Source organism: Kryptolebias marmoratus, linkage group LG22 (assembly GCF_001649575.2).
Source record: "Kryptolebias marmoratus isolate JLee-2015 linkage group LG22, ASM164957v2, whole genome shotgun sequence".
Classification (NCBI taxonomy): domain Eukaryota; kingdom Metazoa; phylum Chordata; class Actinopteri; order Cyprinodontiformes; family Rivulidae; genus Kryptolebias; species Kryptolebias marmoratus.
The window spans coordinates 20,756,329-20,782,459 of NC_051451.1; the positions used below are offsets into that span (position 1 = coordinate 20,756,329).

The 26,131-nt window shown below is 36.6% G+C and overlaps 1 protein-coding gene across 2 annotated transcripts in view; it reads right to left on the reverse strand.

Annotated features, from left to right (window-relative positions):
* zgc:171482 (zinc finger protein) overlaps positions 1–23,968 on the reverse strand; it is a 51,520-nt gene extending 27,552 nt beyond the window's left edge. Inside the window, exons 1-3 of one of the 2 annotated variants that reach the window (XM_017431640.3) lie at positions 23,319–23,965; positions 6,405–6,515; positions 3,009–3,101 (exon numbers count right to left, since the gene is read on the reverse strand). In XM_017431640.3, the coding sequence (XP_017287129.1) occupies positions 3,009–3,101; positions 6,405–6,515 (204 nt within the window). In that variant the 5' untranslated portion in view covers positions 23,319–23,965. Of the gene's footprint in view, positions 1–3,008; positions 3,102–6,404; positions 6,516–23,318 lie in introns of both variants that reach the window. The other variant, XM_017431649.3, reaches the window with a different exon arrangement.
* Between the last annotated feature and the right edge of the window lie 2,163 nt (positions 23,969–26,131).

Here is a 26,131-nt window from a genome sequence, read left to right on the forward strand (position 1 = left end):
AAAAAACATAAAAGAGAAGAAAGAAGAAAAGTTTGTGTGAATCTCTGCTTCTGAAATCAGTTGTCGGATGATCAATGTCACATCTCTGCGTGAAAGAATAAAATAAAGCTGTGGTTCTCTCATTGGGTTACAGTAAGGCAGATGAGGAGTGTGTTTAAGTGTGTTTATGACTTATTTATGTGTAATCAGTGTCTTGTATGAGGTGAAGGTCAGTAAGGTCTTTTTTATTTAGGGAAGCGAACAGAAACAGATTTCTCTATTTACATAGAACGTGTAAGTGTATCTGCAAACCCAGTGTGTTAGGAACTGGAAAGCAGTTTGTTGACTAATGCAAAGAACAGTTTTCAGTATTTTAACTCTCTTAAGAGAAGACCAATTCCAGTTTTAAAATATATCTATTTATTATTTGTTGGTTTTCTCACTTTGATATAATGGTTTCCTTTTCATGGTGGCAGACATTAATGTAATTATCTGTGTTTTGCTGGTCTGTTGTGTTAGCAAAATATGTCATGAACCAGTGAATGGATTTTAACAAAACTCTTAATTAAGTGTTTGTCTTCAACTCATTCACTTTTGGAGTCAACCCAATTCAAGATGACCGCCACAGCCAATCAACCATAGCAAACACAAAAAAAGCTACAGCTCAGATAGTTTTACAGATAACAAGCTAATTTTTGGCACAATAGTAGCTGAGAGTCATTTCCAACATATATTCTGAGCTCTAACAAATTGCATGAGATCTTGCATTATCGTGTGAAATCACACATGACGTTATTTTCCAGATTTGACCAAAACAGCTATAACTCCATCATCCTTCAACATAAAAGGAGCTTTTAGCATGAAAGCCAGCATTCTTTTAAGAAATAATAGGCCTTTAACTGACTGATTTTTAGTTTTTCATGCAAGTTGTTGCTGTGTTCAGCTTTTCATCAGGGTTCCGTTCACCTCTCCTGTTTTTGAAGGACACAGTCAACCAGTTTGTTTTTTGACAACTGTTTTTCAGATGATTGAGCAGCTTCGGAAATCTGGTTTCTTGGGAAATTTCCAAGGCTGTTTCAGGTTGACCTTCACACCCACTTAACAGAGCAGCTCCCCAGGTATGTGGAGGTGAGAAAGTAAGACGAATTTACCACTTCCAATCAATACAAAAACAAACTGGGAAAAACAGAGAAACTCCTTTTAAGGGAGACTTTAAAGAAAGGTATGTGCGGCTGTTAATTCTTTCCACGTTTAAGTATTTTCGAGTTTAACTATTCTGCTGTTTTGTTCAGATGATGCATTGTTGCAGGAATGCAATAAAGAGCTTGATCAATAATCAGTCAGACAGTCACAAAGTTTCTTACAATAATATGAAAGCAAGTTATTGCTGTGTAGGTGAGAAACTTTTTTTTGAATGATTCAGAGCTGTGAGTTTAATACCTTGTTGCTGTCTCCAGGTCTAAATTTATGCCTGGATTTAATTATGAAAACTGAAGTAACTCATATATTTCCTCTGATGGTAACTACTTGCCAGTTTAAACAGTATTTGACAGGATTTTCATATTTCCTGTGCTTTTATATACACATTATACAATCTATAGTTCATTAAATTGGACATATTAAAAGCTGCTTTGGTTCCTTAGTTTTTGCCTGCTACCATGAAAGGTGGGCAATAATTTAATTGCTTGTGTCTGTAGTGCATGTGTCTGTCTATTAGCAAAATATATCATGGACTACTGCACAGATTTTTAATGAGGCTTGCAGAAAGTAATCATTTAATGCACATATCTACAGCTGATTAATTTTTGGAGTCAACTTAATTCAACTTGGCTGCGACAGCCAACTGACCTTGAAAAACACAGAAATGACTGTAACTCAGTCAATTTGACAAAGATTGCGCTGGAATCTGATGTGGTTGTAGCTGAGAGTAATTCACCACACATACTCTGAGCTGAACATGACATCTTGAGATATTGCATGAGATTTCCCATACCATTTTTTTCCCCAAGGTTAGACCTAAACATCTCTAACTCTTGTCATTTCTCAACAGAAGATGATCTTAATCTAAAACTTTGGCACCAAAGGCGGTGGGTGATGTTCATTCTTTCAAGAAATGCTAACTGTTTTTAAATTGTATTATGGATTTCCTGTGAGTGGAAAGGCAAAGTCCATCAGCCCTTCCAAGGTGACCATCCTTCCACTGTCTTGTAAATTCTTGGCCGTGACGCTACACTGTTTTTAGGAAATTGCTCCACCACTTCCCTCCTCTGCCAGTTAATTCGATAAGCTTTATTTTCTCACCAGCTGTGTCTCAAAAGTGTACGCCGTATGATTTCTTTGTGTGTATTTCTGTTTCACGCCACATGGGACAAGCCAGATAAATTGGCTCACAATGAACAATTGTAAACGTCTTTATACAATACACAATGGACTATTTCACATTCACCTAGAAATGTATACACCGGCAGTAGCAGGATACCTGTTATACGTCAAGTTGGAGTTCAACAATTCTCTGCAAATGCAAATGCAAACTTCAGCATTTGCTGTGGAAGCAAAACTCAGAAATGACTCTGGACACAAAATGGCATTTCTACAGCTTACCCATTCAGGCAGACACACAAACAATTGTACTGCAATGACCTCCTTAGCAATAGCTGGCAATATTTAGATGTGAAGCTATTTAACTGCATCTGCTTGTACTAAATCTTACCAGACAGATGGAAAAGGCATAACCTCTCTTGGGAAAATTCTAGTGCACAACTAAACACGGCAGAGCAAACAAATATTTGGATGAACATTTGTCTAAAACAGTCAAAGCTGAGAGTGGATAAGCTTAGCAAAGGATCTGTAGTCAGTGTAGGTTTTTGTCACACACACACACACATATATATATATATATATATGTATAAAATAAAGGGCAAATTTAGCCTTGAACCCCCCTCCCATAAACATTTATTTTTATTATGAGAATGTATTGCCATTGTTTCTAAAAAAACAGGCACACATGCATGCGTTCAGTGTGAGCATACTGGATTATCTGGTCTCAGTCTTTTAGACGGTGGTCCTCCATCTTCAGGGTGAAGCATGTAGAACAGACGTACCTTGTTGGCATGTTTTTTACTCTGTGAAAGAAACACAAAAAGACAGACACTCAGCAAATAAAATGAATTTAGAAGTAACGAGAAAGCCAAAAAAAGAAAACTAAGTAAAGAAACAAACAAATAAAAATCAATGACTGCCACTCCATCTTGGCAGCACTCACTGTATTTTTATTTCTGTTACAGCTGATAATGCTAACAAACATTTTGCCCCCGGTGAGGTGACTAATTGCTTAGACAGACTTCAGCTTTCTGCAGCTCAGATTAGGATGTTGGGTAGTCATGTGGTTGAGGGGGAGTTGAAATATCTTTGCTTTATTTGCAAACATTTCAACTTTAAGTGTGTAACTATTTTGGATGACACCAGTGATAATAAATTTTAAAACAACATTGTTTTAATTGATAAAAATACAAAATTATAATACTTTATAAAAAGATTAATTATTAAATGGGTGCAAATATGCCACTATATATAAATATATATGTACATTTAGTGTTAACTGTTATTTTATTTGTACTTTTCAAACAATATTTTAGATTTTCTTTCGACTCGAGTGGGCTCTGCCCGTGTTATGTTGCTTTAAAACATAAATGTAGTAAGGTATAATAAACACAAAAATGTTTATATGAAAGGACAGTGAGCTGTCCTTGAAGCTGCTAACTGTCACTTTAATGCAGAGCAATGAAAATAACTGGACAATCTGCAGAGGGAGTAATCTGTAAATGTTTATGTGCTCAGACAGCTCTGAGGTAAAACATCTATTTTCCTTTAAACATATAATTTTATTTTAGAGTTTCACTTCCTCCTAAGGGTTGTTACCTTGATCCATGTGCATGTAAAAACAACAACATCAAAAATATTCATTGTTCATATTGTTTGCTTGGTTTTTATTCCCCCCCCCAATGACTTCTGCATACTTTGTGCTATTTTAAACATCAATATTCAAAACATTCAGCTCATTCAGAAGATGAGGGAAATGAGTTTTGTTTTTTATATTTTTTATCTTTTAAAAATATTTTACTTTATTTACAAGGATTTCCCCCATATAAATGCATTGAGATTCAGAGTCTTCCAAAACATCGGTCTTTTTAAAAATCTGGTCCAGGACACTTGCTCTATTTTTTAAATTTTTTTATTCTTTTTTTTCCGACTACTTTTAGTTTTTAGCTAACCTTTTGCTGTTCTTAGCGTCTGCTATCATTTTGCTACCTTTATACATTTAGCTTTTAACTTGTGTTTTGTTACTTTTCCCTGTCATTTGCTTTTCACTAACAGCTTGCATTTAGCTACTTTTCACTTTTATTTAGCTTTTAGATGACTTTTTCTGGCTTCTTGCTATTATTTTGCTTCTTTTTACCTTTAAGCTAATGTTCTCCTTCTTTTAGCTTTAACAACTCATTTTCAGCTTCTTTAGCAAATCTCTTCAAAGTTATTCATCACTCAGTTTTCGGTTTCTCTACTACAATAACATTGTGCTTCTAAAATGAACAATGTACAACTATGAATGGATGAGAGATGGGTATGATGCAATAAAAGTTATGATGTGTGGATAAAAATATGATTTTAAGGTATAAATAGTTTTTACAACTGAACAGAACTCAAAGAAGCCAAATGGGAAAGTCTGACACTTCACTTGCTGCTCCAAAGTCTGGATTGAATCTTTTCCCCCCCTCCGAGAAGAGTTCCTCCCCAACCTCACATGCCTTCTCACTTGTCAGACTGCTGTTAATGCATTTTGTCAGAGTGTGTGTGTGTGTGTGTGTGTGTTTGAGTTTCTGACAGTATGCTTGTGTTTATAGGTATATAAATGGCCTTGTATTTGATGGCTCTGGGATATGGCCTATAAAAGCAAAACCTTGTGTCACTATGGTTACCCTGCACTGACCCTCAGTGCTCACACCACTCTAATGGTTTATGCATGTTGCTTTTTTTTCCACTTTTCATTTTTGTGTGTGTGTTAAATCAAGCTGGAGGAGACAAACAGAGTAGAGCCCAACTATATGACAGAAGCTATGGCACTCTGTGGGGTTTAAATGTATGCAGGACACATTATACAGCACGCAGAGGTATGATGCGGTTGTTAGAAAAACATTTCAAAGATGTTAAATCCTTAAGAGAAATTGGAATTATGGGATGAACCTTCAAAGATACAATCAAATCATTCCATGATGGAGCTGGTAGACAAGGTCTTATGATGCAACTGAAAAAAGATCACAGAAGATTAAGAATAGTTATAGGACACACATCCCGGTTTGATCAGCCAATGCACAGTGTCCCCTTAAAGAGCTACAGTGAAGGACATACAACTAAAAACGTCTCCCAAACTGTTGAACTGACCAACAGCCTGCCATTGATTTTTTATAATGATCCCTTTCCATCAGATCATTTTGATTGAACTTAAACTGATTGGAAAAATTAAAACAATTAGTAAAGCAGTTAATTGTCAAAGAAATAACTAATGTTATTCATATTTTACAATAATATTATTTGGTAATGTTACATAAACATTTGCACTTTTTTAGTTGTGGAAACAAACCACATCATTTTAAATTCGTGTGAACTTTGCTGCAAGGAGCTGCCATATTTTGCCGACACAATATACCATTCAAAAGTTCCCTGCTTTCAAGTGATTTTTTTTGCTCTGACTTCTTGGTCCACTGACCTCTGCAGAGATCTTTTGTAAAGGCTGACACTGACAACATGTTGTGACTCATCTCGCCTGTTTGTCTACTCCACTCAAGGCGATGTGTTGTTGTCAAACTTTAAGGATGAGGGACACAAATAGATTACTGTCAAGTGAAAGTGGTGAACACACATGTGTACAAACACATACACACTGTTGCAGTCTTTGGCCCTTGTCCTCATTAGTCTCCTTGTTAATCTCAGTACTATTTTATAATCAAAGATGACCTCGATGCACTATCGAGCGCACACTTATATGGTTATGCAAACACATGAATTTGCATATGGATTCAATTTATCTAATTCAAGGGCTGATTATTTAATGGTCATTGATTACACTGTACATCTCTTAGAAAATCTGCTGAAAAGTAGACTACATTAAAATAAAAGTAAATGCATGTGTGTTTGTGTGCAAGTAACAAGCATTACCATGCTGCTGGAAGTCTATGTATAATGGATGAGTGCTGTCTTGAACGGCACAAGCATAAATTGATACAAATAAGGCTAAGCACAGTGCATGAATCTGCATGTAAAAGCAGTATTGGTAGCAACATTGTTTTGATTTTCTGTGTACAAAGTTTGACTGTGACTGTTCAGACAACAACAACAGAAAAACCTCCAAAACTGAACAGATTTGGACTCACCTCATAGTGAGCGGTGCGCTGGGACTCAGAGATGAGCTGGGCATTGCAGATGTTACAATAACTCTCTGTGAATAAGCCTCCGTCCACGATGCCCGCAGACTTCATCTTCATCTGAGACGACACAAACACACACACACACACGCCCAAACAGATGAATATGACTAGCATGCAGAATATGGAATAAAATGTCAGTGTACTTTATGATGTTTGTGTGTGTGAGGGGTAGAATGCTGAAAATATCTCAACTTAGAAATCTTTTTTCTTCAGAATGACACATTCAGCCCAAAATATGCTGATTCCCTATGTCAGAACATCCTATTATGGATGATTTTGGCTCCAATTTTGGAAAGAATGGCCCGGGGCTCATATTCAACTTTCTGCATTTTATTTAGCAAAAAACTATCATGTTGTTGTCATTTAGGCAAGTTAGAAAACAAACATAAGGCTCTTTCACAAACACTTCAAGCCGGGACTCAGAGGCTATCTGGATGCGATGTGATTTGTGAACGGGCCAAGGAGAAGAGGAGTATTGAAACCAATGTACACCTGATGTACCTTTGTGTACCATGCACCATGAAATAGTAACAAAGCTGAAACGGTTGACAAGTAAAAAGGCAAGCTGGCTTTGTGGCTCAATAATGTAATGAAGTGATGACATATGGTCTGTGTGACCACTGGATCATGGGGTTAATCAATGACAAACAGATTTAGTGCCGAGGGAAGGTTGATGATACCAAACAGCAACTTTGTATTTAGTTTAAAAAATAGTTAACCACAAAGAGAATGGCTAAACTGAGTAAATTCATCTTGTTTTGCAGGACATGGCCGGCTCTATTGAGAGGCAGCATATAGACAGATTGGTCTTTGTGGCCATTTTACAGTAATGTTTAGTGAAAGTGCCTAAAGTCTTTGTTAAGATTTTATTGATAAAGTAAATACCAGAAAGACAAATATCTTGGCAGCAATACTTCCCTGTATATACTGGGTGTGTACTTGATACTTACCAATACTTACCAGCTACATACCCCAACAGAATTAGTAAGTATCAGGTATGTACACATTATACATACCAGGTACGTACTAGATATGTACCTGGTAGGTACCAGATATGTTCCCAATAGGTACAAGGTATGTACTTGTGATGCATTATGTATTGCTAACAATATGGTTTAAACTGAAATGTAAAGACATGATTATGCACTTAAATAAAAAAAAATATTCTTTTGGCAGTAAGCTTGTTTTGTTAAAAACATGTTTACATCTTGGTTGGTCAAAATAGTCCTAATCCTAATTATGTACTGCATCAGTAGGATTCTCTTCATAGTAAACACTGCCAAAACACTACTCTACACTTAAACTTTGTTTTACTAATTTCAACTCATCAGTAACTACAGTCATTATTTTTAATGAACGTATTATATAATGAGATGTTCAAATAAAAAAGCTACATATTTTTTTAATGCAGGCAGGTCTAAATTAATGTCCAAATGATCCCAATTAAATGAGACATTTGTGTTGTTTGTCTAGTCTTGTAGAAATAAACAAATATTTTTGATTCATTAAATCCCTGGTTATGAGCATTATGCATAAACCAAATGAATTTGTTTGTTTGGTTTATGCAAATTGTGTGTTCATAGAAGTACAAAAACAGTATAGTGGTTAACATAGTTGCCTCAAAGCATTAAGGTCCATGGTTTGAATCTCGGCTCCAGCTTTCTTTTTCTGTCTAAAAGCATGCACGTTTGGGTAACTGGTGATTCTGAATTAAGTAACTCGTGTTTATTTAGTGTGTTTTCTGCCTCTTTTGTGGTTAAAGTTCCATGAGGCTCCAGCGTGGATCTTTCACCTTTTTGGGCATTAATGAGATTGTGACTCTCATACACCTGTTTTAATTATTCAGAAAATAAAAGTTTGAAAGCACACATTTATTCTATGTGAATAAATTTGTATTGTTATTGACTACCAAAGGTGAAAGGACAATAATGTTTTTGTCCATGTCTGTGTGTATGTTCTTTGTCTGTTGTGTTAACAAAATATCTAAAAGAATTGGACACATTTTACTGATCTTTATTTTTATTTTTTCACATTTTACTTTTTATATCTGTTTACACATCTAGCTCTAGTAATCAATGTAAATGCATTGCTATTTTGTTGGCATTAAGAAATATTGTGCTTGACTATTATATTATGCTTAGCTTCTATTGGTTTAAAAATAATAGATTGGATAAAAAAAGACAAAATGACATTTATCAGTTGTGTTTGTATATTTATTTTAGCAACAGTCGGCAGTCTGCAGCTTAGAAAGCTGTGGGTCTTGTGATGTTTTCTTTGTTAAAGGTTACAGTCTCTGAAGTAAACATAACTGAAGTCTAACCAAAGTAAAAATGTTTCCAACAAAATTCTTTTTTTAAGTTTTCAAAGTGTCCTAAAACCTCTCAACACTGGGGCTACTCAACCAATAAAACAACAGAGACATGAACAACCCACTGGGAACTCTGACTCTGAGGCTTTAACAACCTGGCAGGAGTGTTTTTCTTTTGATTTTATAGTGGGTACTGTAAAAGGAAATGGTATAATGATGTGCTCTAGGGTCTTGTGTTCAATTTTCTATTCTCTTCATTATGTGGCCCCTGTAGGTCCTGCTCTGACTAGGCCAGGGTGACTAACTGGTCTTCGGGGAGCGGTTCTGAAGCGTCAGCCATTAAGCAGGATGATGTCCATTTGACAAGAAAGCAGCACTACAGAAAGTTTACAAGGGCAAAGGGTTTCATAGCTCAAGGAACATGGATGCTGCAGAGGTCAGCATTCAATGGTGAACAAATAGAGCCCTTTGAATGACATTTTATCTCAGAAATCACAGCTTTAGTGATGAGCAGACAAATATCTACTCCAGTGTGTCAGCAGGGAAAAGTAGTGGCAGGAATTATTTTCCTTTATCTCAGGACTATAGTGTGTAATTACATTCAGCCAAAGCATTTGCTTTGTGTGTGCTCACATGTGTGCGAGCACACACTCTTTAACACGGCACTAGTAATTACCCCTGCCTACTCATCTTGTCTGTTTAGTGCACCTCAGACCTTTCAATTATCCACAGATATGAAATATAGATACATTCTTCATTATCTAATTGAATCTGTGACACATATTTACATTTGAATGGAAAAGGAAATGTGTTTGATCTAAAGTACCTTCATGAGTCCTCAGAAAATTATACATGCCTGTGAGGTATAGCTTTAAATCTAAAATGTCACAGATAGCAAGTTAAAAACTTGTTTTGTCTAGAGGCTTAGACACATTATTACCTCCACCATGAGGTGTCCTATGAGGCATGATGAAATAGATATATTTTCCAAACTGACACACTAAATTTGCCTCAAAATCCACAGCCTGCCACAAATCGGTGGCAATAAAAGACCTTGCAATGCCTGTGGACGTCAGCAAGGCAGAAGCGAGTCTATCTTTTAATCTTGATGCTAATTAAAAGTGAGTGTGACTGCAGAAATATCCATATCTTTCTAATATCTCGATTACCTTTGATTATTACATGCAAGATGGAAGATGTAGGCTAATTAATAGAGGCAATCTGTTGGGGAGATTAATGGAATAGCATGGCCAATGGAGCGAAAAGATGGAGAGATAGATAGTGGGGAGCATAATGAAGAAGAGTAAAGGGAAGACGTTAAAGGGAGGAGGGGGTGAGGAGGAAGGGAAGAGGGTGAGATTGTTACATTACATCTGGGTAACATTTTAGATGGATCAGGTTTTTTTTTAATTTTAAGGGTTTTTTTCATTATACAATATGAGTTAAGCTTAGTATTAGAATAAAGAATAGCTTCAAGTATAACTTCAGTTCAACTTTAGATTTATCTTATTGGTAAAATTTTAATCTCGTTTTTCACTCCAGTGCATCCAGGGGTAATTCGCAATGATTTAATCATTTATAATTGGGTCTTAGAATTAAACAGAATTTATATCTGTGAGAATGAAAGCTGAGGTCTAGTTATCATTATTGGAGTTTCTGTAAGAGCTTCTCATAGTAAGTCATGAATCTTCAATAAACATGATTTTAGATTGTTACTTCAAGCAACAATTCAAGGAATTGATTATATGTAGTAAAAAAAACAACATTATTTTGTCACAAGCTAAAAAGATTTTGCTCTGCTCTTTTAAAAATGACTTACACATCACACAGTACTGTATTAGAAGACTATAATTTACAGACTCAAGTAGAAGGTTAGTGTGTGCAGTCATCTGAATATAAAGACAGATTCTAAATGAGCTTAGTGCAGCCAGAATATAAAATTAAACATTGGGGCTACATTTAAAAAAAATGTTCAAAAACTTTTCTGAAAAAGTCAAGTTTGTGTTTGTAATTTTAACGATATTTATAATAAAACTTGTGATTTATTTGCAAATTAAATTCTACAAAATATAGGAGTTAGAAAATTGCATTAATAATAAAGATCAAGGTCCTCTTGCTTCACACTTTAGTGACAGCAACTCTCAATTATCTGTTCATGACAGCCAAGAAAATCAAAACGGCATGTTTGTATTAATTATTATCTGAAATACAATCTTTGCTAAACTCTCACTATAATTTAATATAATTAATTAAGCAATGTAAAAACACGTGTATGGCACATTAGAGAGAAGTAGGGATTGTCAGAGCTACAGGAAGCCAGCCTCTCTGAAGAATTTCAGGTGTTATTGGCTGTGTGGCGCACCTTTATGAAAGCAACTTGACATCACTTCTTACATTACTGCAAAGAGACCTCTGTGAGTACTAAACTTAATGAAAGACACATTACAAAGGACTCTGGACAACTTCAATGACGTTAAACGGTGCCATATTTGTGTAGACCATTTGTTAGGTAGAGCATGTTAAATTCACAATCAGAAGGAGATGTCGATTCCCAAGGCTCCAAACTCTCACACATTCAGAGTGATTCCGTTTTCACATGCTCTCATGCCACACATGCATTCTCTCACATTATAGAAAATAAATTTAAAATTGATGACATTGTAGCAAAAGAAAAAAAGAAGAGATAGAGAGAGAGAGGGGGAAAGAGAAAGTCTGAGAGCACTGCAATCACAAGGTTTTCAGACCATTCAAGAGGAAAGTGAGAAATATCCACTATAAATGACTGCCGGTACATTACGGCCTTTTTCTGCAGCTGTCATCAAAGGCAGTGTGGTATATTCTGGGCAGCCTGTCTTTCTTCCTCAAAAAGACTTGTTTTTCCTTTAGATACTGTCCGTCCGTCCGTCCATCCATCCATCCATCCATCCATTCGTCCGTTCGTCCGTCCATCCATCCATCCATCCATCCATCCATCCATCCATCCATCCATCCATCCATAACATGCACATAACCGTAAGGGCTACATCTGATTAATGTGTGTTTTTTTAAAATCTTTTTTTTTAACTGAGCAACTAATGTACCCTGTTACTGTATTTCAAAATTTGTAGTGGACCAGCTGAACAAAGAGGGCTTCATAGTATAATGAATAGTCCTTTCTTTTCTTTCTTTCTTTCTTTTTTGCATTGAACATCTTACATTACATTGCTTATCTTTGCAGAATATTGATGCATTTTTGTCTGTGGCTTTGTAGGTGTATTTCATAGAAATTGTCACATTACTATGACTTATAAAAGTAATTTTTCCCGGGTTGTTTTTTCATCATAATAGTATCACTTTATGTTTGAACTCCTCGCAGTTCAACAGTGTTCCCTCACTTTGCATTGAAGACCAAAAGCATAATCAAGCTGGACTTTTTGTATCAGACAAATCTAAAAATTACACAGTCACTCTGCTTAAAAGTCCTGGCATAATCATCAAAAGCACCAAAATATGTATCAAGACAACTGAGAAGAAGCTCCAAGAATGAACCTAACCAGGCAGATTTATTTTAAACCAAAATGAAATAAGTTTCAAACTTACAATCAGGAAGATATGGGAAAAAGGATTCAAAGATAGATTGAAGCAAAATTCATATGTTAGCATAATAATAAAAAAAACCCTTTAGTTAAAGTAAGAAAAACAATAATTATTATACAGTTAAGTAAAATTCAACTGAAAGTGAAAAAAAAGGATTGTGAAAGGTGGATTTTTAACAAGCTCATAAAAGCCTAACCCATATGAAGATGGCATGAAAAAAGATTCTCTTTTAAGACCACATCAAGTATTTAACAGAGTTGTGAACTCTACACTCCTCCTGAAATCTCAGCCCTTTGCCCATCATACATTAAACAGCTTGTACTAAAATAGATGAGGCCTTTTGTTCTTTTCTAATAAATCTAACCTCCTAGGCTGCTTTCGGCCATATTTGCATGAATAATAATTTTGTTGTAATATTATGTGCAGCTACTAAAGACAGTGTGCTAAATGGTGGGAAGCTTTGTCAGAAAATGTGTTCCCTATTACAAAATTATAGTTTGTCTATACCCTGAAAACACAATTTTTATTTAATAAGCTGAAGATAAACCTGCGTGTGTATGCCTGCCACAGTGATGGAGAATTGTGCCAAACTTTAAAGAGGATAAAATACAGAGAGAATTATGGATAAATACAGAGAGCATGAGGCGTTTGGAGAAGCAGAACTTCTTTTAAGTTTCTTCCTTCCTTCTTTCTTTATATTTTTACTCCAACAGGATGGTGGCTCTGTGAACTGGGCGAGCTGTTCCTCCCTCCCTTTTTCTGTGCTTACATCTGTACAGCTCCAGTCTTGTTTGAAATAAATTGCTGTTCTGATTTGACTGTCAAATTATGCGTACAGATGAGGAAATACTGACACCAGCCTGTGAGCGAATGACCTGTTTAATGAGTCAATAGTGGGAATAACAAGAGATGGGGTTGCAGGGTTAATAACATGGAACATTATGTCGTAAAAGCACTCAGCTGTGTGCCTTTGATGTTTCCACATTGCATTTTTCTTGCTTCTGGTGAAGTAATCTCTCCCATACTACATTCCCTTTGTCTACCTCCAAACCACACAGATAACTTTAACTTCATAATCCCCACCTTTTGTGCAATCAGAATCAGAAGTTTGAGATTGTGAGAAAAGTCTTCAAACGAATGGAAGCTGGTGTTAAAAGCCACATCCTCATTCTGTCTATTCACACAGCAAAGATGAACTCTAATTGTGAACTATTTTTGCTAGATGCAGAAACTAAAACATAAACATCCAAAACAAATGACAAAAATGTGCAATCAAAGCTCCTGTCTTGTTCCTATTGCTAGTTTAAATGTGTTAAACTAGAATAATAGAATATAGAATAAAAGCTTTCTTTTTATATGTGCTCTTCTTGATTATTGGAACATTACATATTAAAGACCTTGTAGTTCTATATTATTCCAGCAGATAACTTCACTCCTTTAAACTTGTGTTTCTCATAGTATCTAAAAGCCAAAAAGGAGGGAGAGCTTTCAGCTATCAGGTTCCTTTATTGCAGAATGAGCTCCAAGTTTGGGTTTTGCAGGCAGATTTTTTCTTCTTAAGACTTGATTTAAATGTTCTTCTTTGAAAATTCTCACAGTTAAGGCTGCCTTGGATCACCTTGAACTTTATTCTCCTTAGTCCTCCTATGCTATTTTTGCTGTCATTAACTGTGTTTTTCTTTTATTCATTTGCCCATAGCAGGAATGCTCAACCTGGTATTTTTGAGGTTGTTTGTTCGTGTCTCTTCCCTGTCTTCCTTGATGGTTGAGGCAGATGGCTGCCCTTTCTACTACAATTTATTTCTTTATAAAACCAGCTCTCTTCTTCAACGTCACTTGTCAGCCAGTGCAGGCCAGAGCAGGAATCAAGTTGAAAACTCAGTGCAATCTCTTGGCTTTCTTAGCTGAAACAAGTGAGCTGATCTGTCATTATTTTCCAGTCTAATAACAACAAGTCAGCACCACACAAAATGGATTTCTTACAGCTTTCTCCAGACATCAAATAAGTCCTCTTGTTGGGTCTTTCAAGTTTTGTGCTTTGACATTACCATTCACTTTAAGTTGGAATATCTTGATGCTGACAAATCAAACTAATTACATATAATCACATTATGCTTTCAATCTTCATATTAGCTTCTCCTTCTCTCCTACCTCCTTTTCCCTGTGGTTAAAATATGGTCTTTAGAGCAGTGATTATTCATGAGGAATAATGTAGGCCACACTTGTCTTCTCTTGGGACAGCAGTGCAAATTCATTCCTTTCCCTGTACCTTTCTACTCAGGTTAGGCACACTCAATCTTCAGACAGATTAGATGCAAATAGCTTACACCTGAAATAAAGTATTTGCTCCCCCTTGGCAAAGATGTAATTATCTTCAACAGACAAAGTAAATAAATAAAACAGCAGCTAACATAAAGAGGGCTTTGTTAAAATACCTAGTTTGAAAAGTTCACATAGACAGATACAAAACTGGTACAATGAAAACACTGCTAGTGTGGCCTCTGGTCTAAAACCATTCACTGGGGTCAAATTAGATAGATTTAAAAATGTTAAGGACCTTTAAAAGTTCCAGTAACTGGTAATCTATCATGAAAATAAGAGTAAAAGAAATCCTCAGATGCAAACAAGATACAGAGCTATACATCATCATGTACTGTGTCTTCTGACCCATTAGAGGTCCAGCTACATTTTCCAGGTCATCTGGTGGGACCTCGAGGCATTACCAAGCCAACCGTAAGATGTAATGTCTCCAGCAAGTCCTGAATTTTTCCCAAGGCCTCTTCCCAACGGGTCACGTCTGAAACACCTCCATATATGAAGATGTCTGGAAGGCCTTCTCACCAGATGTCCAAACCATCCCAAATGGCTTTTTGAGCTCATCCCAAACACAGAAAGAAAATATAGCAATCAGTTCAAATTTCTGTCACCTACGTCAACCGTGCTCATTTTTTTATGGCTGACACTGACCCACAGATGTAGCCAATCTCACTGGGCAGAAAAGAGACTTTTACACTTAAACCGGCAAATTGGGTCCTGTACTTTTCATCAAGTTTTGAGGGTGCGTGCAGATGATCTGGCTTCTGTTTTTGTGCAGTAAAATGAGTTTCCCAAGCGACTGCCATATGTTAATTTGCAAACAAGAATTTATGTTTTGTATGTGTTGAAGGAATAAAATGTACTGCAATCTCTGCAGCTTTTTTACTTTTTTTTTTCAGCAGTAACACAGCTGCTGCTTTGCCTCTTACTTTCTCACTGAGGTTGATGTGTCAATTGATTTATGTTGAGCTCTCTTCAGCAGGGAGGAAACTATCAGTGTTCAATATACTTCAGATCATACAGTGATACCATATCTAGTGATAAATATATTGTGAACTATAGGTTATTTTTTTGCATTAAAGTAGGTTTTTACAAATGTGTTATGGTGGTAACTTTACAACCTTAATTTAAACTTGAGCATTTTTTGTTAGATGCACATAATTTGCATGTGGCAAAAGTGGGTTAGTGTGCTGCCAGAGGACACTTCAACACTTACACAGGTGGAACCCTGTGAGATGAGAAACCATGCGAATGTTTACCAGCTTAACTTAAGAAACCTTGACCCCTACATTTGTTGGTCCTCTAGGGGAACAATTTGAACAGACTTGTCTTGATTTTTACAGTTGATAAATGTTTTTTTGGTTCTTTAAGGTTTCTTGACTACAAAAGATTTATTGTCCAATAATGTTTCTTTTTTATGTTTAGATAGCATGACAGATCAATGATTCAATTTCATGGTTTCACTTTTTATACAAAAAATAAAAGTTACTATCCTATACCTCAAATGCCCCATCATGCTGTGCTACATCCTGAGGTTTCGTTGAGAGAGTATCCTATACCTGGTCCAGGATTTAAAAGGCTGTCCCACTTTTCACATTTTATTCCTCTATCAAATTTATAAAACCCACTGTGGCTTTTTTGTGTAATCTTGCTGACAGTCAGCAAGACAAACAAACAGAACCTTTTACTTACTTCCACCTTGGTTATTGCCTTGGCAGAGAAAATGTTGAATTTTTGGTGCCAAGTTCTAACAAACACAATTTTTATCCACTGAATCCATGTTGTCAGTCACCCTAGTAAAGACAATTTGTCTGACAGTCAAAAAGCTGGTTCCAAGGGCAGAGACAATGGGCAAATCTGTGTGAAATGAATGAATAAAAAGCTTCAGTAGCACTAGGTGATGCTCATGTGTCACTTTCCGAGTAGATTGGCAGTAAGGCTGAAACAGTTTGTAAAACAAACCCTCACCTCTCACCCCTATTCATCTGCTTTATTTAAATTTTATAACCTCCCTGACTTTACAAGACCTTCGTATTAATGAGAATACTCTGGTGGTTTTATCTCTGAAAATCTCTCTCTATGGACCATTAGTTGTTAATGGTATTAATAAAAGATCTTTTGCTTTAGGCAACAACATGGACTTATTAAAAGGTGAAAGAAGAGTATTAGCTCGGACAAAAATAGGTTCTCCCAGTTTAACTGAGCTCATCTATGCCTCACTGTGACTATCAGTAACAGACTGCTAGGCAAACGGAGTTAATGGTGGGAGACAAAAAGCGGCCCAAAGTTTTAATGGGGGCTTTTATGTTACTGTAACATATGGAGAATGTAATGCTGGATGGCAACAACACTGTTGGGGGTTATCTGTTCTATTAGCAACTAACTGCACTGCATTTATGAAAGGCAATTTTTTGCCAGATGTTTCCATTTTTTTTTTTCTGTGTGATTTTCCGAGTCATGTTTCACTGTCTGTACTTTTAACTGATAGAAATAGAACAATAACCAATCCAGAATCACTAAGATGTGATGCTGGATGATTCAATAAAAGCCATAAAATTGTACCTTAAAGGTGGTGATAGAGCATGCTCAAATGTTTAAGTGCTAACACTTTAGAGTCACATATTTTAGCTGAAAGAAATGAATGTTTAGAAAGAAGAGTCCTTATTTGCTATCATGTGGTGACAAATACCAGAATTTAATCTTTGCATTTAACCATTTTAGGCTGTGAAGACACCAAGAGACCACTGTTTAATGCAGACAAAGACTGTCGGTTTTTAGGATTAAACCTAATCCATTAACACTGATCTTTTTACCGTAAACATTCAGTAGGATCTAAAATGTGTGATAAAAATTCTAAGTCAGCGTTGTCTTTTAAGCATTCTTCTATCCCCAAACAAAAGTTCCATATTATCAATATTACACTGGCTTTCCATGTACAATATCTAGCTATATTACCAAGAAAATGGTGAGCTAAGATAAATAATAAATATAAAAATATATTGGAAACACAAATGAGAAGTGTAAAACAAATCAGGCATATAATTGCAACGAGAGGAACAAGTGAAGTGACAAGCTTTGTAATAACTTTCCTCCTGCATATCTCTCTGCCCAACCTTGCTCCCTTTGTCTGCATTGTTGAACTGACGTGACTGCAAACACCTAATTACCAATATGACATTTTCTTTCTTGCTAATTACTAAAATAAGCTGCCTGTTCTCCAACACAAAAAGACTCGGCGGACACAAATCAAATGGTGTTTTTCAACTGAGTAACACTCTGAAGTCTGGTATTTTGACTATAAAGCAGGTGTATAAATAGTTACAGTTCAATGCAACTCTGAGTCAATGATGTATTTTGTTCCTCAAGGGACTTGTGCACAACTGTTGCTTCACTATCAGTTAGACGTGTCTGTTTTATATACAGTATGTGCTATGTTGAGTGTGTCTCCAGGTGCCTGTAAAGTAAATGTGAATCAGTGCCCCTGAAGGCATCCACACAGGAAGCTGGAGGAGATAATAGTTTTCTTTGAGTTTTAGACGTTTACTACTGTGAATTCAAATACACCTTTGATGGAGAATGGAAGGTCAGCTGCTTGTTGTATTACTGCTCTAGGATAGATACTAATATCCAGGTTGTAGTAACATAAAAAACAAGTATTTTTATAATGGCAGTATGTATCTGGGACTTTTATTATTTCTGAGATAGTCATGATTTTTGTTTTCCAAGACAATGTAACCTTTATTAAATAGAAAAGACTCCATTGGACTTTTAATTTCAGCTTCCCTTTCCACGTGAGTGCTTTGTGGAGAGAAGTATTACGGTTAACTCGTGCTACTAGAACGGGGAAGCCAACAGTGGAATTGGTTAGCAAAACTACCAATCAAATTGTCAAAACCTGAAAAGAAAATGAACAAAAACACTTATTAAAAAAATTACAATTAAAAATCAAGTAGTAAGCAAAAATGCAAGAAAGAGCAATATCAAAACATGTGCTCTGAATTCCAAGGGGTAATTATCCATGCCAGTGTAAAGAGGCTTATTTTAACACTGTCAGGCTCTAGTTCTGCAGACATAGCTGTACTGAATGCACAGACTGAGAGGATAAATAATAATTTTAACATTGCTTGAAGTTATTGGTATCTCCATCAATCCAAACAAAAACAGATAAGACAAAACTTAGGACTTTTATTTTGACACAAACAATCGCCAATTACATCTAATTGATCACTTAAATGTGATAACAGAAATCAGACCATCTTAATCTTTTCTGGCTATGATCAGACTTGCAAAATTCAGTGTAGCAGCTTCACTCCATCAAACATCAAGTACTCTGTGCCTGCTTTAAGACTGTTAAAGCACAACTGCGTCACTTTTAGCTAAACATGGAAAAAAGAGGAAAATACATGCAGGGGTAAGAGCTCTCTACAGTTCTTATCGGGTTAACCCAAGTTTCATTTCAATAGTCTGTCCTTTAAAATGGACAAACAACATTACTCCACTTATGCTTACTTTATTTTAGAGAAAGTGAGTGCAATTCATCAGTTTTCTTTTTTCCTTTGTTCTGATTAATCATCAAGAACAATGAAAGTAACATTTATATTTTGTGTAAACTGCACATACAGTACATGTTTTCAGGAAGGAAGGCATCCAAGTAACATAATAGAATGTTTTAAAAGAAAAAGATTAAATGAGAGAGCAAAAACTGTATGTAAGTGTGACTAATCTACTGCAAAAAAACTTCATAATCAAAGTAATCATAATCAACACCTTTTTTAGTACGTGCTCCCACAGAATCTGCCTGTTTTAATAATATGAGCACCGCTTCCACCCCCCTTAAATTCAGACATATTTATAACATGAACAAGAGTACAAATTCGACAAAAAAAAAAATCCAAAAAGCACTGTTTGTTTGTCTACAATGTGTGAAATGATAAAAATAAACATTAAGGCCAACAAACTTTACAGCAGTAGCAGAGATTCTGTGATACATTGTCTCCAACTGTGCTCAGTACCTGTCTTTATGGGAAGCCCCTTAGGACAAAAAACATTCCTCCTCTCACATACATCATCAAACCCTCTGATCTAAACCAAGCTGAAGCTACCTGGCTTGGCTGAAGTTAGTATCTGGCCTGCAGGAGGCCCACAATATGCGGAAGGATGAGAATGAATAAAATGTACCCTGAAATTTAGGATTCTCTACATGTATTTCCTATTTTTAAAATTTGGAATGATAGAAATAGACCCATGTAATCAATTTTGTAATATTTTTAATTTAGTTATATTTTACAGGTGATATCAGAGAAAGGTTATTATGAACGGCACACAATCTGAAGCAGAACCTCGACTTACCTCACGCTTCTATCTGTATGTCACTTGTTCTTTTTTGAATGAAAAACCTTATTCTGAAGTTTAACATGCTGCTGCTACTAGTACTTGACTTTGTGCAACAGTGACGTGAAGCACAGTCAAACCCATAACTTTGCATTAAAAAAAAAAAACTTCAGCCAGGTAGTGTCAGCATGGTTTAGGTGAGAGGGTTTGATGGTGAATGTGAAAGGAAGAATGTTTTTGTCCAAAGAGGCCTCCCATATTACTTTTTTCCCAGGTTATGCCTCTACAAACAAGAACGTGCTGCACTGTGTTACAGTTGGCTGTGTAAAAAATGACAAAACACACAATGCCACCCAGAGTTTGCATCATCCTGACAAACACACATCTACACAAACAAAATTGATCTAAATAGGGCATAACCTTGCTGCATGTAGCCTACAAAAACAGTCTGTATAATTATTAGTTAATCCTTTAATGGGAGTGAGATTTTATTAAAAAAACAGTTATTTAAGCTAATTTTGGGGAAAATAATGCAAATTAAAACTGAGAAGTTTATTATTTTTTTCTCTAATTGAGTAACACATCCAAAATGTTGTGCTTTCCTTCTCTCATTAGATCCCATCTGGCAACAGGCCAGTTTCCGAACATGTTCATGGAGCAAAAGAAAATTGATTTCTAAAGTGCCCTGTCCGCCATGCCCGGATATGAAATACACAGCCAGTTATTAGTCCAACACTGACATTAACATGACATGACAACCGTGTCAAGATACATATTAAAGATGTCTCTTTTCATTTTTCTAAGCGTTGTTGTCTAAAAATGATAAGCCGCCACCTGTTCAAAGTAAATCAGATCATTATCAGTATCACACAGCTGTGATTTCTAGTTTAAGAAGGAAAAAAAAGCTGCTAGATAGGGTTGACAATTTACTGATACTGCTCAGAGAAAGACCTAACAACTTGCTTGTGTTAACACCGACTGGTTCCAAATTAGACATTATGCAGCTATTAATGAATGTACACTATGAAAGGTCAAACGGTCCACGCACCGGGCTACATGATGCAGACACACACACACTTTCACACACAGATGCAGATGCACCCATGCAAAGACAGAACACTGTCAGCAGAAAGGTCATAGCACACTGTGAGTGAGAAAAAAGATATCTGAAGACGATATGCTGCCTGTTGCTATGGAGCACTCCTCCAAGGGAACATACACACAAAGACACACACCTACTCAATCTTAAGGAAACAATCACACACTTAAAACCACATACACACACACACACTCAATCAGTCCCTGCCCCATTTAAAAATGCAAGAAAGCCGAAGCAACTTTTCAAGAACATCGTGGCTTCAGTCATTTCTTGCAGACTCGTTGTTTATCTTTTTGGTCTCAGCATACTGTACAGAGTACAGAGTAAGCAGGTACTTTTTAATGAACCTTGCTTGTTTGTAACTTTAGGATGAAGGCAAACTATACCATTCAGTTTATCATCTTCATCATTATCATCATCATCATCCACTTTATTTATTTTAACACCGGCCAACGGCTGAAACAAAGTGCTGAACATCAGTAATAAATAAAATAAAAGAAGCATAAAAAATAATAATCTATATTTAATCAATAATTAACTCTCTTGTGAAGCAGACACAAAGAGAAGGAGCAAGAAATCAGATCTAGACAGGTAAGAGGGGATCTACACTGCAAACACGGTGAACATGCTTATTTATCACAGATCTTTTCCTACTGTACACAGTTTGAAATTTAATATAAAGTGCAGGCATAAAAAAAGTTACTATGTTTAAACCTTTATCAGTATTTCCCTCCATTTTTTTTCAAAGAAATTGCATAAAACTCTTGACAAAAAAGGCACAAGTGACACGACACGACGAAGTGTTTAATGGGTAAACACTTCAGTAAAGGCTTCTGAATACTTTTTAACAATATATTTGTTTCTCCTTGATTTAACCTTAGCTATTGTTGTGGGTCTCTGGTGCCCTTTGTGTGCATTGTTCACTTATTTTATATTAACAGGAGCGTTGGTCTCACTGGACTGTGCAAGGTGTTTCTCTCCTCAGCTGGCCTGTCTGCTGCAGTGACTTCCAGTCAAAGTTAGCACAGGCAAAATTGATCACTGCATGGGACTGATGATTACTTGCTCTGACTTGGGATCAATAGCCTCATGTAAACAGAGTATGAGGACTGTGCCCTGCTTAGACATGTGGAAAAATAGAGCAGGAGCAACTCAGTGGAAAGAGGGGTCGCCTGTGCAGCATGGAGACAGAAAAAAACGTCCTTGTCTGAGGAATCTAAGACAGATAAATTTAATTGTCTGAAATCACTTCAAGTTAAGATATTTAAATGGGGTATATGTAGGGGTGAAAGTCTCGTACAGAAGTTGTTCATGCGTGTTTTGTGGGTCAGTCCTGACAGACGGGAGGGGGGGTTGAAAAGACCATAAACTGGTATCGTTATGCTGCAGACGTTCAGCGAGCTGACTGGACATTACTCCTGAGTGATAGAGACCAGCAATTAAACAGCTCTGGATGGGCTTGATAGGTGTTGTTGACACTACAGGCAGTTTCCGAATGAGGTTGCATATTTATGCTTGGCTTCCATAAAGCAGGTTTCAGTTTAAAGGTGAGACGGAGCTTCCGTTTATTAGGTTTGTTTTCCTTGTTTGCAATTAGGAAGATCTTTGCATGTAACATTCAAACTTTCTTTAATATTACTGAACAAAAATCTAATTAACCCATGCAAAGGAATGGAATAATTTGATGATCATATGCCAATATGATTATAAATCATCAGTTTTTACTGATGGAAACAACACAAATTCTTTTCAACCAAACTTTCTAGTGGAGGTTTTATCTCATTTGATGTATTTGCAACATTTGGCCACCTTGCACTCTGGCCATTGCATTTGCAATAAACAATTAAAAGAAAGAGGGGGGGAAAAGGTCCAAATAAAGTAAATATTTTTAGAAGTCTACATAATAATTCAGTTCCTGATATTTAATACCTTGAGGAAATCCAGTAATTCCTGCAACAATGCTTTTTGGGATCATTCTGAGACAAAGTCCATTGATTAAAACTATTATTCATAAGGACCTACATGCAAGAAAAGTCTCAAGAGCTTGACATATTTTGGGCTACATGCAGGAATTTCAAAGCGAGAAATAATAAAAAAGAAAACTTTCTGCAACTATGTTTCGAGTAATGGAGTAGAAGTCCAATATCAAGGTCAATAGCAGTCAATAAACCATCCCTTGGACAAACTCGGGTCAGTATTTCCCATTAGCAGCCCACAGTCCATCACTCACCTTGCGCAGAGGCACTGACTCCTCACCTCGAAGCCGACAACCATCCAACCAACTGCACTGTCCGTGTTCCCTGAACGCACCTGTTCCGTTCAAATCCGTCCAAACTCAGTGGGAGTCAGAGCGCTGCTCCTCACAAAGATACATATTCTGCCTGGGTCTTCTTTCAAACTGCCACAGACCCCCCGAGAAATCAAAAGAAGACAAAACATAAAATAAAAAAAATTAAAAAAAAGATCGAATTAAAGCAACTCCCTCGCGCTGCCTTTCTGTCGTGATGCGCGTGTCCTCTGACGACTTCTCGTAGTATCACAGAGAGAGGGAGAGAGAGACAGGAGGGGGATAATAAACGAAGGAGCTCTGTTGATATCATCCACTTAACTCCGGCCAAAAAGGCACAGCGGAAGGGAGAAGGAGATCAAACACAGTCTGAGCGGAGGAAGAGGAGGAAGAGGAGGAGGAGGAGGAGGAGAAAGTGTGAGCAGCAGCAGCAGCAGCAGCAGCAGCGGCGGTAGCGGCTCTTCACCGGGATGAATGAAAGACAGAAAGCGCTCTCGGCTCTGCGCGGCGCGTGTGCTGATAGTGTTCGCTGAATGCTTGATTTGTTCCGTGAGTGAGTGGCTCTGCGCACGAAGCGCGCGCACGTAAATGACTTCTAATACAAACAGAGAGAGAGAGAGAGAGAGAGAGAGAGGCGCCAAAGTCCTCGTGATGCTCTGACATTGATGCATCGTTTGCTCTTCTAAGATCGTCTCGTTGCATCCAGTCGCTTAAAAACTTTGTTAAACTTATAATAAAGGGAGGAATCTCTGGAGGAGGGGGTGGCCGTTTTAATTAAAGCACACAGACAAGGCACGATTAAAAGGAGGGTGTTGGTCCCTGGGCTAGAGCTACTTTTGGGGCCTTTTTGTTATTATTTATTTTTTTTTTTTTCCCAAATATTGATTATGCACACATTAGCTTCGAGGCTTCTATTCACAGAAAGAAGAGTTGGTCTTAAGGTGCTACCTTTGTAGCTGCTGCTACAAGGACTACACTGACATTTGACAACAGGGACTATAATAACATTTATTTAAGAAAATTTTTCTTTGTCAACAAAGAAATAAATACAACCATTTTTTTCGGTTGTTATTAAAGTTCATAATGCTACTTTTATCACTAATTATGTTCAAATATGGTAAATTCTCATAGACACCTCCTGAATAAACTGTGTTGGTGCTTATCACATCCTGTGTAATAGTTACCAAAAAGTGGCCAGATTAACTCAGTTATCTATCTATCTATCTATCTATCTATCTATCTATCTATCTATCTATCTATCTATCTATCTATCTATCTATCTATCTATCTATCTATCTATCTATCTATCTATCTATCTATCTATCTATCTATCTATCTATCTATCTATCTATCTATCTATCTATCTATCTATATAGTATGTATGCTTTTATACTTTACAATTATTCTTATCAGATGACTTAGAAGACTTGTGCCACTTCTGCGGAGAGATGGAAAACGGGACGGACTTGAACTGGGTAACAAAATTTTGGAATTATTCAAAGATGAAGTGTTGGGAAGTTAAAGGGAGAGGACAAAAACTATAATTTCATCTTGTGTAAGCAAGCTTGGATAGGGTCCTGCCCCCCTGTGGACCAAAGTTGCAATAAGTGGGAATAGAAAATGAATGAATGTTGTAAATGTAAAGAGAAAATTTTGTTGAAAATGCCTAATATTATTTGCCCCTTTTCTAGATCCAGTGTGAAATGTGCCTAAGGTGGTTTCATCAGGCATGTGTGAAAAGCCCTCCACCAGAGAACAGATTCGAGTGTTTTGCATGTTCTCTTTAGATTTGCGTTTGCTGTGGTGCTTGCTGTTTGTTTAGTTTCTATAAAGTTAATAAAGGACATTTAGAAAAATGTGCTTGATATTTTTCTTTTCAAAGCTTTCACATAAAATAACTATGGGAAGGAAACAGTGAAAGACTCACTCCATGATTATGGAAATATAGTTTGTTCCCTTGTTTTAGAGGGGGAACCGATTATTTCAGACGGCTGAAATATTTGGTTCCCTCCCAGTAACTTTTGCAAAAAAAGAACAAATGTCTCCAAATTCACGGGACTTGTTGTCCATGATGAGAGGAATAAACACAGTTAAGGACCTGTTGGTAAATTATTTTTGTCTTATGTTTTAGAGGGGGAACCGATTATTTCAGACAGCTAAAATATTTGGTTCCCTCTGGTAACTTTTATAAAACAAGAACAAATGTCTCCAAATTCACAGGACTTGTTGTCCATGATGCCTGCAGAGCCTCACCTGTCATCATGACAAGAAAAAAAGAAAAAAAAAAGATGACATAAATGAATATTAATATTTGTCCACTGATCTTTATGTATGACTAATTTTCGAACATTTTTATAGTCAAAATCGCTGAAATTGTATATTTTGGGTTGATACATGCAATTGGCCCGTGCCTGAATGTCGCCAATATAATGGCTTATATACCCTGATTTTCCACAGTCTGGCTAATGTCTTTAACCATTTACGTTTAATGTTTGTTAGTGACATATTTAGTTTTGCTGAGGAGACATAAAACCGCGGTGAAAAGGCACAGGGTGAGGCAGGCAGTACTCTGCCGCACTGAAGGGGGCGCACGTGAGCCAACGGGAGCTTGTTTGCTGTCTTTTTACGCAGAGGCGAGTGAGAGTCACGTGCACTGCTTGTTTTGCTCCATCGGACTGCCAAAACGGTAATTGTAACATTTTTTCTTATCTTATCTTTAATACGTATGTGCGCGCGCGTGTGTGAGTGAGTGAGTG